General features: G+C 41.1%; 1 protein-coding gene across 8 annotated transcripts in view; it reads right to left on the reverse strand.

The window, feature by feature from the left end:
* The window catches only part of LOC130272494 (uncharacterized), a 41,141-nt gene extending 28,553 nt beyond the window's left edge, over positions 1–12,588 (reverse strand). The window contains exons 1-2 of one of the 8 annotated variants that reach the window (XM_056518335.1): positions 12,543–12,588; positions 215–465 (exon numbers count right to left, since the gene is read on the reverse strand). In XM_056518335.1, coding sequence (XP_056374310.1) covers positions 215–271 — 57 coding nt within the window. In that variant the 5' untranslated portion in view covers positions 272–465; positions 12,543–12,588. Of the gene's footprint in view, positions 1–214; positions 578–12,231; positions 12,350–12,421 lie in introns of those variants that run through there. The other 7 variants (XM_056518342.1, XM_056518341.1, XM_056518336.1 and 4 more) reach the window with 7 other exon arrangements.
* Between the last annotated feature and the right edge of the window lie 1,267 nt (positions 12,589–13,855).

A 13,855-nucleotide genomic window follows, 5' to 3' on the forward strand; every position in this document is an offset into this window, starting at 1 on the left:
GATGGATAAATAGATATGAGATAGATATGAGATGGATAGATAGATATGAGATAGATATATCTATCTCATATCTATCTGTCTCATATCTATCTATCAATCTATCTGTCTCATATCTATCTATCTATCTCATATATTTCTTTATCACGTCTAATAATCCGGACATTCTGATGATCCAGCACTATAGAGTGAAGTTACTTCCATCAGATTCTCTTACCTCAGGTAATCTCCTCAGTCTATGAGGTGCGGAGCGGCTGTAGTCATGTACACACATGGTGGCCCCTCCTCGGTAGTCTCCGGTGCTCCTCTCTGCAGGGTCGGAGTTGCCTGGATACTAAGTAATCTCCATTCACAAAATGCAAACTGCAGATCTTCTGTGTTGACTGTAAAAGGCGCATTCAGGGAACTTAGCAACAATGTCTCTCCTATTGTTCCTGAGTATAAAGTGCTGAGTAAGGATTTCACGTCCTCAGAGAAGACAGGAATGGAGAGAAATTATTACCGGAATCATGTCCTACAGGGAGATCAGGGCGCAACAGGGAGATCAGGGCGCAACAGGGAGATCAGGGCGCAACAGGGAGATCAGGGCGCAACAGGGAGATCAGGGCGCAACAGGGAGATCAGGGCGCAACAGGGAGATCAGGGCGCAACAGGGAGATCAGGGAGCAACAGGGAGATCAGGGCGCAACAGGGAGATCAGGGCGCAACAGGGAGATCAGGGAGCAACAGGGAGATCAGGGCACAACAGGGAGATCAGGGCGCAACAGGGAGATCAGGGCGCAACAGGGAGATCAGGGAGCAACAGGGAGATCAGGGCGCAACAGGGAGATCAGGGCGCAACAGGGAGATCAGGGAGCAACAGGGAGATCAGGGCACAACAAGGAGATCAGGGCGTAACAGGGAGATCAGGGCGCAACAGGGAGATCAGGGCGCAACAGGGAGATCAGGGCGCAACAGGGAGATCAGGGCGCAACAGGGAGATCAGGGCGCAACAGGGAGATCAGGGCGCAACAGGGAGATCAGGGCGCAACAGGGAGATCAGGGAGCAACAGGGAGATCAGGGCGCAACAGGGAGATCAGGGCGCAACAGGGAGATCAGGGTGCAACAGGGAGATCAGGGTGCAACAGGGAGATCAGGGCGCAACAGGGAGATCAGGGTGCAACTATAACGTCAGTAGTGCCAAAGATCCCCGGACCCACAATTAGCAATGGAAGTGAAAAGGGAAAGTTCCTCAGTGGTGACAAAATAGTCATTTACTTTTATTGGATTACTGATTTTTACATTTAATCTATATATCTATTTACCTATCTCACATCTATCTATCTCATGTCTATCTATCTATCTATTTATCTATCTATCTCATATCTATCTACTGTATCTATCTCATATCTATCTACTGTATCTATTTCATATCTATCTCATATCTATCTATCTCATATCTATCTATCTATCTCATATCTATCTATCTATCTATCTATCTATCTAATATCTATCTCATATCTATCTATCTATCTCATATCTATCTACTGTATCTATTTCATATCTATCTCATATCTATCTATCCATCTCATATCTATCTATCTCATATCTATCTATCTATCTATCTATCTATCTCATATCTATCTATCTATCTATCTATCTCATATCTATCTACTGTATCTATCTCATGTCTATCTATCTATCTCATATCTATCTATCTCATGTCTATCTCATATCTATCTATCTCATATCTATCTATCTCATGTCTATCTATCTATATATCTCATATCTATCTATCTATATATCTCAAATCTATCTATCTCATATCTATCTATCTATCTATCTATCTCCTATCTATCTCATATCTATCTATCTCATATCTATCTTATATCTATCTATCTCTCTATCTCTTACAGTATCTCCCAATAGGTCACATGTTGGCATTCATAGTTCCCTCAATGATCTGTAGCTCAGCAGTCCCCGCAGCACTCATGCAGCCCCAGGCCATGACACTCCAGTCAGAGTTCAGAAACAGGAATCAAGATTAACGGCACCTATGATAATATGAACAAGACTAGATATGAGGATAAGTTTACAGCAGACAAAACCAGGAGATGCAGGGGATGAACAGGTTAACTGAATGTAAGAACATCAAAGTGGTCAGAAAATCAAGAGCACTGTTCACACTGGACTCCAAACAAGGAATACCCTAGACACTCGTATCATGGAGGGACATCAATACTAAAGCCAAATAGACTCCTAGCTAGCGGGCACACTCCACAGAGTGATCAGGATATTAGGAGAAAACAAAAATCCTAAATACAAGCAAAGATGGGTTCAGGCACAAGGCTTACTCACTCCTAGATAGACAGATTAGCACAAGGCTCAGAACAGGATTATATCCTAGGAGATCCTGGATGAAACAAGGTCAAAACAGGACTAACAAAATGCACAGTGTGAATACAGACTAAAGAAACACAAAGATGAATGAATACAGGAATACTAAAACCCCGACAAAGTATGCAAACAAAGCAGGCTAAAATCTATGTATCAAACAGGACAGATAACCATGGTTAAAATATAGGATAAGTGCACAGACAGACATAGTGAATATCGAGCCAACAAGGTCAGCGTACAGGTCTAACCACCAGCACAGAACAGCCCCTGAAGAGGTCGTAGGTATATATCCTCCCACTGCTGCAGTCAAGAAGGTTAACTCTTCCCATCCCAGGGAGAAATAACAGGGAAACTCTTCAGACACAACCTAATGTTTGAAGAGGACCCAAAGCAGAAAAATAGAAAATACAGATAAACGGACATTACAGCAGCGTTTGGATACGACGCTGGGCATGTGCACTCAACTTTTTTGGTTAACCCTTCTGTTCTGAGGCGAACCTGTCCTGTGAAATTGCTGTATGGTTTTGCCCACAGTGCTGTATTTCAGTTTCAGGGTCTTTGCAATCTTCTTATAGCCTAGGCCATCTTTATGTAGGGCAACAATTCTTTTTTTCAGATCCTCAGAGACTTTCAGTGACCAGTATTAGAAAGTGTGAGAGCGATAACACCAAATTCAAGACACCTGCTCCCCATTCACTCCTAAGACCTTGTAATACTAATGATTCACATGATGCCGGGGAGGAAAAATGGCTAATTGGGCACAATATGAACGTTTCCACTTTTGTTGCCATCTCATCTAATCTATCTATCTATGTATCTATCTATCTCATATCTATCTATCTTATCTATCTCATATCTATCTCATATCTATCTATCTTATCTATCTCATATCTATCTATCTTATCTATCTCATATCTATCTCATATCTATCTATCCCATATCTATCTCATATCTATCAATCTCATATCTATCTCCTATCTATCAATCAATCTCATATCTATCTCATATCTATCTCATATCTATCTATCTATCTATCTATCTATCTATCTAGAGATTATAGAAAGGTGGGCAGCACTGTTAAGTGTATGCTGGTGCTGCAGGTAAACCCGGTCACAGGTCCAGTAAATCCAACGTAGAAAGCAGCAGCACTCAATTCCGTGAAAAAATGTGTGGCTTTATTCAACCAAACATACAGGAGGCGACGTTTCAGCCGTCTCACACAGTCTTTGTCAAGCAGTGACTGGTACATAGTGTGGGGTTTATATAGTCAACAGGTGACAATCAATTAGTGTCATAATTGTTTACAAAACAAAGTGCAGCAGTACAGTGGTTATTACGATCATAGATAGTAGGGCAAAATTAAACACCTTACATGCATCAGGCGCCTACCATACATGAAATAAACTCGGTGCAAAACAATAGGTAAACTCAAAACTGTTCACAACTTTTGTAAAGTGCATAATTGTGCATGTATTCACCGTGATGTGTGAATCTTCCGGGAGGGAGGAGTTCCGCCGCGCGTCTTCCATTCACCGGCACACACGAGGACGCCAACCAGTCCAGCCCAGGTCCGTCTCCTACGTATTTCCGGTTTGTGTCGGAAGTGATCTCATGGTAAACAAAAGCACGTGTATGGCTCGCGCTTGCGCACTGTAGTGAGTGCGGGCTGTACGCCATCTTGGGTCCTGGCTACCCTTACTGACAGTCCATATATGCGATCGTGGTACCTATGATACCGGTTATACCGGCGCATCGTGGGGGTGGGATTGTCAACTGTTGTGGGGTGATGCCATGGAACGGGGAACCGTTCTGTTTGGCATACCGGCTCTGTGTCTCCCTGTCTAGCAATCCAGTCGGGTGGCACAATCCGGATATACCACCCCAAAAGTGACAACCTGGCATCCACTCACCCATCTTTGCCTTCGTAGGTGTATTTCATGCAGCTCATTTTCGGGGTGCTCAGGTACCCGGCGTTAGGTGCTTGGGAGTATCCGTAGAATAAGGAAAAGGGTGTCGTGATGGCGTCCTCAGTGACCGGTCATGGCTGGAGGCGCAGCGTCTCTCATTCACTCCTCTGGAAGAAAAATAAATAAATAGCATAAATATATAGAAAAATATATAGAAAAAAAAGTACCAATCATACACCAAATTACGCGTACTTGTCCTGTGGCGTGTCTCCATGCCAGAGGAGAAATTATGGATTACATATTTTATGACTGATTTTATATTCAGTGTTCAAACCATGAGGTTTGAGAGTATTTAACTCGTAGATCCACCTCAGCTCTCTCCTTTTTAACTTGCATTCCCTATCTCCACCTTTTTTCAGGGGGGGAATGTGGTCTACTAACATAAAACTTAAATCACGTTCTGTATGGCCCAACTCCTCAAAATGTTTAGCCACTGGAAGGTCTTGGCGTTTCTTTCTAATGGTATAGCGATGGTGATTTATCCTGGTTTTGAAATCCCAGGTAGTTTCCCCAACGTATAACAATTTACACGGGCACCATAATACATAAATCACGTAAGTAGAATTGCAAGTGAGGTAGTGTTTGATACCGAACTCCTGCCCTGTGTTTGGATGTATAAACTTGTTGCCTTTATGCATCAGGGGGCAATTGATGCAAGATCTACATGGGTATGATCCCAAGTTGGCACTGGTAATGAAACTCTGTTTGGGACCTCCCCCATCCACATCAGCCTTCACCAGACGATCCCTCAAATTGCCGGATCTCCGGTATGACATGAGTGGGGGGGAGGCACGTACGCGAATGTATTCGTCGCCCATTTGGAGGAGGACGTCATCTCTGTATCCCACCACTTCAGTCATGTACTGGGGTGGTGGAGGTACAATGATGACGTCTTCCTCATCTGGTCCGGCAGTGAGAGCCAACTTCAATCTTTTCATCAGCATCTGAACAATATCCATGATAATATTAAGTTCACATTAACACATTCCACCACAGGAGTACAATTTCTTGACACGTGGGTACGGATTGAGGGAAACTGTCTGCGGACTGACCTTTACGTTAAGCCCACGGACAGTAACTCAATCCTACGCTACGACAGTCAACATCCTAGACACATGATCAACTCCCTACCAACCAGTCAAATGTTGCGGGTCAAAAGGATAGTCAGCTCTGAGGATAAGTTGGAGACCGCCCTTACCACAATGGCGTCCAACTTTGCAGAACGTGGCTACCCGGCACATATAATCAGAGAGAGTAAACAGAAGGTTCTCCATCCGCTTGAAGAGAGCACACAACAGAGACCAGTCTCTAAAAGAGTAGCGTTTGTGTCCACATTTTCGGGTATCTCTGGTAGGGTGGCAGGCGTCTTACGTAGACACTGGCACATCCTACAAGAAGGAAACACAGGAATACAGGAATTTGCCTCCCCCCCACTCATGTCATACCGGAGATCCGGCAATTTGAGGGATCGTCTGGTGAAGGCTGATGTGGGTGGGGGAGGTCCCAAACAGAGTTTCATTACCAGTGCCAACTTGGGATCATACCCGTGTAGATCTTGCATCAATTGCCCCCTGATGCATAAAGGCAACAAGTTTATACATCCAAACACAGGGCAGGAGTTTGGTATTAAACACTACCTCACTTGCAATTCTACTTACGTGATTTATGTATTATGGTGCCCGTGTAAATTGTTATACGTTGGGGAAACCACCTGGGATTTCAAAACCAGGATAAATCACCATCGCTATACCATTAGAAAGAAACGCCAAGACCTTCCAGTGGCTAAACATTTTGAGGAGTTGGGCCATACAGAACGTGATTTAAGTTTTATGTTAGTAGACCACATTCCCCCCCTGAAAAAAGGTGGAGATAGGGAGTGTAAGTTAAAAAGGAGAGAGCTGAGGTGGATCTACGAGTTAAATACTCTCAAACCTCATGGTTTGAACACTGAATATAAAATCAGCCATAAAATATGTAATCCATAATTTCTCCTCTGGCATGGAGACACGCCACAGGACAAGTACGCGTAATTTGGTGTATGATTGGTACTTTTTTTTCTATATATTTTTCTATATATTTATGCTATTTATTTATTTTTCTTCCAGAGGAGTGAATGAGAGACGCTGCGCCTCCAGCCATGACCGGTCACTGAGGACGCCATCACGACACCCTTTTCCTTTTTCTACGGATACTCCCAAGCACCTAACGCCGGGTACCTGAGCACCCCGAAAATGAGCTGCATGAAATACACCTACGAAGGCAAAGATGGGTGAGTGGATGCCAGGTTGTCACTTTTGGGGTGGTATATCCGGATTGTGCCACCCGACTGGATTGCCAGACAGGGAGACACAGAGCCGGTATGCCAAACAGAACGGTTCCCCGTTCCATGGCATCACCCCATACAGTTGACAATCCCACCCCCACGATGCGCCGGTATAACCGGTATCATAGGTACCACGATCGCATATATGGACTGTCAGTAAGGGTAGCCAGGACCCAAGATGGCGTACAGCCCGCACTCACTACAGTGCGCAAGCGCGAGCCATACACGTGCTTTTGTTTACCATGAGATCACTTCCGACGCAAACCGGAAATACGTAGGAGACGGACCTGGGCTGGACTGGTTGGCGTCCTCGTGTGTGCCGGTGAATGGAAGACGCGCGGCGGAACTCCTCCCTCCCGGAAGATTCACACATCACGGTGAATACATGCACAATTATGCACTTTACAAAAGTTGTGAACAGTTTTGAGTTTACCTATTGTTTTGCACCGAGTTTATTTCATGTATGGTAGGCGCCTGATGCATGTAAGGTGTTTAATTTTGCCCTACTATCTATGATCGTAATAACCACTGTACTGCTGCACTTTGTTTTGTAAACAATTATGACACTAATTGATTGTCACCTGTTGACTATATAAACCCCACACTATGTACCAGTCACTGCTTGACAAAGACTGTGTGAGACGGCTGAAACGTCGCCTCCTGTATGTTTGGTTGAATAAAGCCACACATTTTTTCACGGAATTGAGTGCTGCTGCTTTCTACGTTGGATCTATCTATCTATCTATCTATCTATCTCATATCTATCTATCTATCTATCTCATATCTATCTATATATCTATCTATCTCATATCTATCTATCTCATATCTATCAATCTCATATCTATCTATCTCATATCTATCAATCTCATATCTATCTATCTCATATCTATCTATCTCATATCTATCTCATATCTATCTATCTATCTCATATCTATCTATCTCATATCTATCAATCTCATATCTATCTATCTATCTATCTCATATCTATCTATCTCATATCTATCTATCTATCTCATATCTATCTCATATCTATCTATCTATCTCATATCTATCTATCTCATATCTATCTATCTCATATCTATCTATCTCATATCTATCTATCTCATATCTATCTATCTATCTCATATCTATCTATCTCATATCTATCAATCTCATATCTATCTATCTCATATCTATCTATCTATCTATCTATCTCATATCTATCTATCTCATATCTATCAATCTCATATCTATCTATCTCATATCTATCTCATATCTATCTATTAGTGTTGCTCGCGAATATTCGCAATTCGAATATTATTCGCGAATATCGCATATTCGCGAATTCGTGAATTTCGCGAATATAGCGCTATATATTCGTAATTACGAATATTCATTTTTTTTTTTTTCACAGTACACATCACAGTGATCACCCCTCTCTGCTTCCAGCTTGTGTGGTGCAAAGAAGGCTCTAATACTACTGCGTGAGACTGATGTGCGTAAATTCGCATACGCGAAAATTAGCATATGCGAATTTTCGCATATGCTAATGTTGTATATGCTAATATCCACATATGTTAATTTTCGCACACGCGAATATTCGCATATGCGAAAATAAAACGAGAATATAACGAATATGCGAATATTTGACGAATATTCGTCCATATATTCGCGAATATTCGCGAATTCGAATATGGCCTATGCCGCTCAACACTATTGGTGAGTAGTGTTGCTCGCGAATATTCGCAATACGAATTTTATTTGCGAATATCGCATATTCGCGAATTCGCGAATATAGCACTATATATTCGTAATTACGAAGATTTTTTTTTTTTGAATTTTTTTTTTCTTCAGTACACATAACAGTGATCATCCCTCTCTGCTTCCAGCTTGTGTAGTGTAAAGAAGGCTCTAATACTACTGTGTGAGAGTGGCGTGCGAATTTTCGCATATGCGACTTTTTGTATATGCAAATTTTCGCATATGTTAATTTTTCGTGCAAGCAAATAATTGCATATGCGAAAATAAAACACGAATATTCGCGAATTCGAATATGGCCTATGCCGCTCAACACTATTGGTGAGTAGTGTTGCTCGCGAATATTCGCAATACGAATTTTATTTGCGAATATCGCATATTCGCGAATTCGCGAATATAGCACTATATATTCGTAATTACGAAGATTTTTTTTTTTTGAATTTTTTTTTTCTTCAGTACACATAACAGTGATCATCCCTCTCTGCTTCCAGCTTGTGTAGTGTAAAGAAGGCTCTAATACTACTGTGTGAGAGTGGCGTGCGAATTTTCGCATATGCGACTTTTTGTATATGCAAATTTTCGCATATGTTAATTTTTCGTGCAAGCAAATAATTGCATATGCGAAAATAAAACACGAATATTCGCGAATTCGAATATGGCCTATGCCGCTCAACACTACTATCTATCTATCTCATATCTATCTATCTCATATCTATATCATATCTATCTGTCTCATATCTATCTATCTCATATCTATCTCATATCTATCTATCTATCTATCTCATATCTATCTATCTCATATCTATCACTCTCATATCTATCTATCTATGTATCTCATATCTATCTATCTATCTATCTATCTATATCTATCTATCTCATATCCATATCATATCTATCTGTCTCATATCTATCTATCTCATATCTATCTCATATCTATCTATCTATCTATCTCATATCTATCAATCTCATATCTATCTATCTCATATCTATCACTCTCATATCTATCTATCTATGTATCTCATATCTATCTATCTATCTATCTATCTATATCTATCTATCTATCTCATATCTATCTATCTCATATCTATCTATCTAATATCTATCTATCTATCTATCTATCTATCTTTCTATCTCATATCTATCTATCTCATATCTATTTCATATCTATCTATCTATATATCTCATATCTATCTATCTTTCTATCCTCATATCTATCTATCTATCTATCTATCCTCATATCTATCTATCTCATATCTATCTATCTCATATATATCTATCTATCTCATATCTATCTATCTATCTCATATCTATTTATTTATTTATCTATCATCTATCTACCTACCTCATATCTATACATCTATCATATCCATGTATAATGAGTCCCAAAAACTATAGCACTAAAGTTAACATGCAGCACCACCTAATGGTCATCTCTGGTACAACAGTTTTTCTACACCTTTTTGAAGCTACCAGCTGTTCATTAAATATATTTTTTGAAATAGAGGTTTTCCCAAATTGGTTACAGATCAGATTCTTTACAATCAGGTGTCAGATACAATTTGTCCAGATGAATTCAGTCCGAATCGTAGACTCGTGATCCTCAATATAAATTGCAGACCAGACTGACACATGTGCTACACAACCCATGTGAGCCCCGGGGCCGCAGCATCTGCACTTGTCTGATGATAATAACCTGGATATCTGCTGTGAATAGACCCCGGAACATCATAAACTATCTAGAAATCTGACACTGGCTGTTTTATAAAGTGTCGTTGAACATCAGCCCTGCGCAGCCCCTAGTGATGATCCCCCCGCACAGCGCTGCCCCCCATCCATTCCATATGTCCCTGATGTATACGGTGAATGATCCCCAGATGTGTCCAGCAGTCAGGATGTAGATGTGCAGCTACAAGGGATGAACACTAGATGGCGCTGGACTGACAAAATAAACGTAGTAATTAGAGATGAACGAACTTACAGTAAATTCGATTCGTCACAAACTTCTCGGCTCGGCAGTTGAGGACTTATCCTGCATAAATGAGTTCAGCTTTCAGGTGCTCCGGTGGGCTGGAAAAGGTAGATACAGTCCTGGGAAAGAGTCTCCTAGGACTGTATCTACCTTTTCCAGCCCACTGGAGCACCGGAAAGCTGAACTAATTTATGCAGGAAAAGTCATCAACTGCCGAGCCGAGAAGTTCGTGACGAATCAAATTTACTGTAAGTTCACTCATCTCTAGTAATAATAGATGAAGAATTGAAAGATGTAATAGACCAGTGGTCTCCAACCTGCGGACCTCCAGATGTTGCAAAACTACAACTCCCAGCATGCCCGGACAGCCGTTGGCTGTCCGGGCATGCTGGGAGTTGTAGTTTTGCAACATCTGGAGGTCCGCAGGTTGGAGACCACTGTAATAGGCAATGGGTAAACCATTACTATCATCTGAGTGTGCTGCTGAGGCAGTGTATCTAAGCCTCTTATATGTGATACTATCTGCCAAGAGTCTGCATGGGAGTCTATTTTGTCTGCTAAGCTAGTGTATCTCTCTGATCAGATATGTATCTAAGCCCTTAATCTGCAACAATGTGCTGCTGGGCTGTTATAGCTTGGCCTATAAGGTGTAAAATGGTCTGCTGAGATGGTGTATCTAAACCTATTACATGTGATACTATCTGAGGAGCTATGTATCTAAACCTGTCATGCGTGATACTATCAGTTAGACTGTGTAGCTTGTGTTCTGATGTGTGATACTGTCTGCTGAGCTCCTGTATCTAAGTCTATTAAGTGCATGTTTGCTTGGCTGATGTATCTACACCTATCATTTGTGATTTTGCTGATGTATCTAAGTCTACCAGGTGTGATACTGTTTGCTTAGATGATATATCTACAACTATCAATTGTGATTTTGCTGATGTATCTAAGCTTATTGTGTATGATACTGTCTGCGGAGCTCATATATCTACGCCTTTCATTTGTGATGTTGCTGATGTATCTAAGCTTAACATGTATGATACCGTCTGCGGAGCTAATATATCTAAGCCCATCATTTGAATTATTGCTGATGTATCTAATCCTATCAGTGTGATACCATCTGCTGAGCTTATATATCTACGCCTTTCATTTGTGATGTTGCTGATGTATCTAAGCTTATCAGTGTGATACCATCTGCTGAGCTTATATATCTACGCCTTTCATTTGTGATGTTGCTGATGTATCTAATCGTATCAGTGTGATACCATCTGCTGAGCTTATACATCTACGCCTTTCATTTGTGATGTTGCTGATGTATCTAATCCTATCAGTGTGATACCATCTGCTGAGCTTATATATCTACGCCTTTCATTTGTGATGTTGCTGATGTATCTAAGCTTATCAAGTATGATACTGTCTGCGGAGCTAATATATCTAAGCCCATCATTTGAATTATTGCTGATGTATCTAATCCTATCAGTGTGATACCATCTGCTAAGCTCATATATCTACGCCTTTCATTTGTGATGTTGCTGATGTATCTTAGCTTATCATGTATGATACCGTCTGTGGAGCTAATATATCTAAGCCCATCATTTGAATTATTGCTGATGTATCTAATCCTATCAGTGTGATACCATCTGCTGAGCTCATATATCTACGCCTTTCATTTGTGATGTTGCTGATGTATCTAAGCTTATCATGTATGATACAGTCTGTGGAGCTAATATATCTAAGCCCATCATTTGAATTATTGCTGATGTATCTAATCCTATCAGTGTGATACCATCTGCTGAGCTCATATATCTATGCCTTTCATTTGTGATGTTGCTGATGTATCTAAGCTTATTATGTGTGATACCGTCCAGCAGTAATGACCCTTCATCAGTCGGGATACACTTGGAATGGTTTCCATCTCCCTTTGATGTGCAGGAGGCCGTATCTCAGCCAGCACGGTGTTAGGTGGGCTCTTTGAAGACACATCTGTCTCTGGTAAGACATATTTAAGGGATAGAAGTCTGATCCGCGGCGTCTTGTTGAACTTCATTTGCCTTATGAATGTGGAGACCTGCTGCGTCTTATGGGGTCCCTCCGGGGGAAAACACTGGGGTGCGTATGGGGGATGGAACACATAGAAGGATAAGGGACCCCCAGGAACAATGGGGTCCACACCATAGAGTGGGGGAGATTTATCAAAACCCGTCCAGAGGAAAAGTTGCTGAGTTGCCCATAGCAACCAATCAGATCGCTTCTTTCATTTTTTAAAATGCCTCTGAAAGTGAAAGTGAAAGAAGCGATCTGATTGGTTGCTATGGGCAATTCAGCAACTTTTCCTCTGGACAGGTTTTGATAAATCTTCCCCAATTTCCCTAGATATCAGAATTCTCCCAGTCAGGATCACCCATTATATCTTCTTAGGCAGAATTTCTGCTTGCAGGATTCCGCCTCAACGTAAAGCACATAAACTTCAATGGGATTCCGCACTCCCATTCACACTTCGGAATTTCTGCTTGCGGTGTTACATAACGAGTGCAAAAAATTCCTGGACCCCAAGAAAAAAAAAAAAATCTTTACCTACAAGTGTCTAATGTAACTTTTACAGTAAATAAATAAATTAGATAGATGGATATGAGATAGATAGATAGATAGATAGATATGAGATAGATAGATAGATAGATATGAGATAAATAGATAGATATGAGATAGATAGATATGAGATTGATAGATATGAGATTGATATATAGATAGATATGAGATATATAGATAGATAGATATGAGATAGATAGATAGATAGATAGATATGAGATAAATAGATAAGAGATAGATAGATATGAGATTGATAGATAGATACAAACAAAGGATAAGTCAGCCAGCACTTTAGTTGATACCAAACTATTATATGGACCTGGCCTACAGGTGCACGCTACTAGGCTAGATATACAGCAACAGAAGAATACAGCAGCACACTGCCAGCACAAGGATATAGGTGAAACATGAACATGCAGATAAAACATGGAGAGCTATACAGCTATGGTGTAATAGATGCAGATGTGACACTATGAAATAGTGAGGCACTTAGCTCGCAAATTTGTCTCCACCTCTATCAGGTGTATATAAGGTGGCTTGGATGTTCCAGATCCTGCCATGCTTACTGAACTGTTCACACAGAGGCATATTCACAGTGTAGGGTCCGTCCCAATGAGGCCACCTTATCGCGGTGGGACGGTCCAAGCTATTTGACCGCCGGCGGAGACAAATTTGCGAGCTAAGTGCCTCACTATTTCATAGTGTCACATCTGCATCTATTACCCCATAGCTGTATAGCTCTCCATGTTTTATCTGCATGTTCATGTTTCACCTATATCCTTGTGCTGGCAGTGTGCTGCTGCATTCTTCTGTTGCTGTATATCTAGCCTAGTAGCGTGCACCTGTAGGCCAGGTCCATATAATAGTTTGGTATCAACTAAAGTGCTGGCTGACTTATT

Source organism: Hyla sarda, chromosome 5 (genome assembly GCF_029499605.1).
Source record: "Hyla sarda isolate aHylSar1 chromosome 5, aHylSar1.hap1, whole genome shotgun sequence".
NCBI classification, from domain to species: Eukaryota; Metazoa; Chordata; class Amphibia; order Anura; family Hylidae; genus Hyla; species Hyla sarda.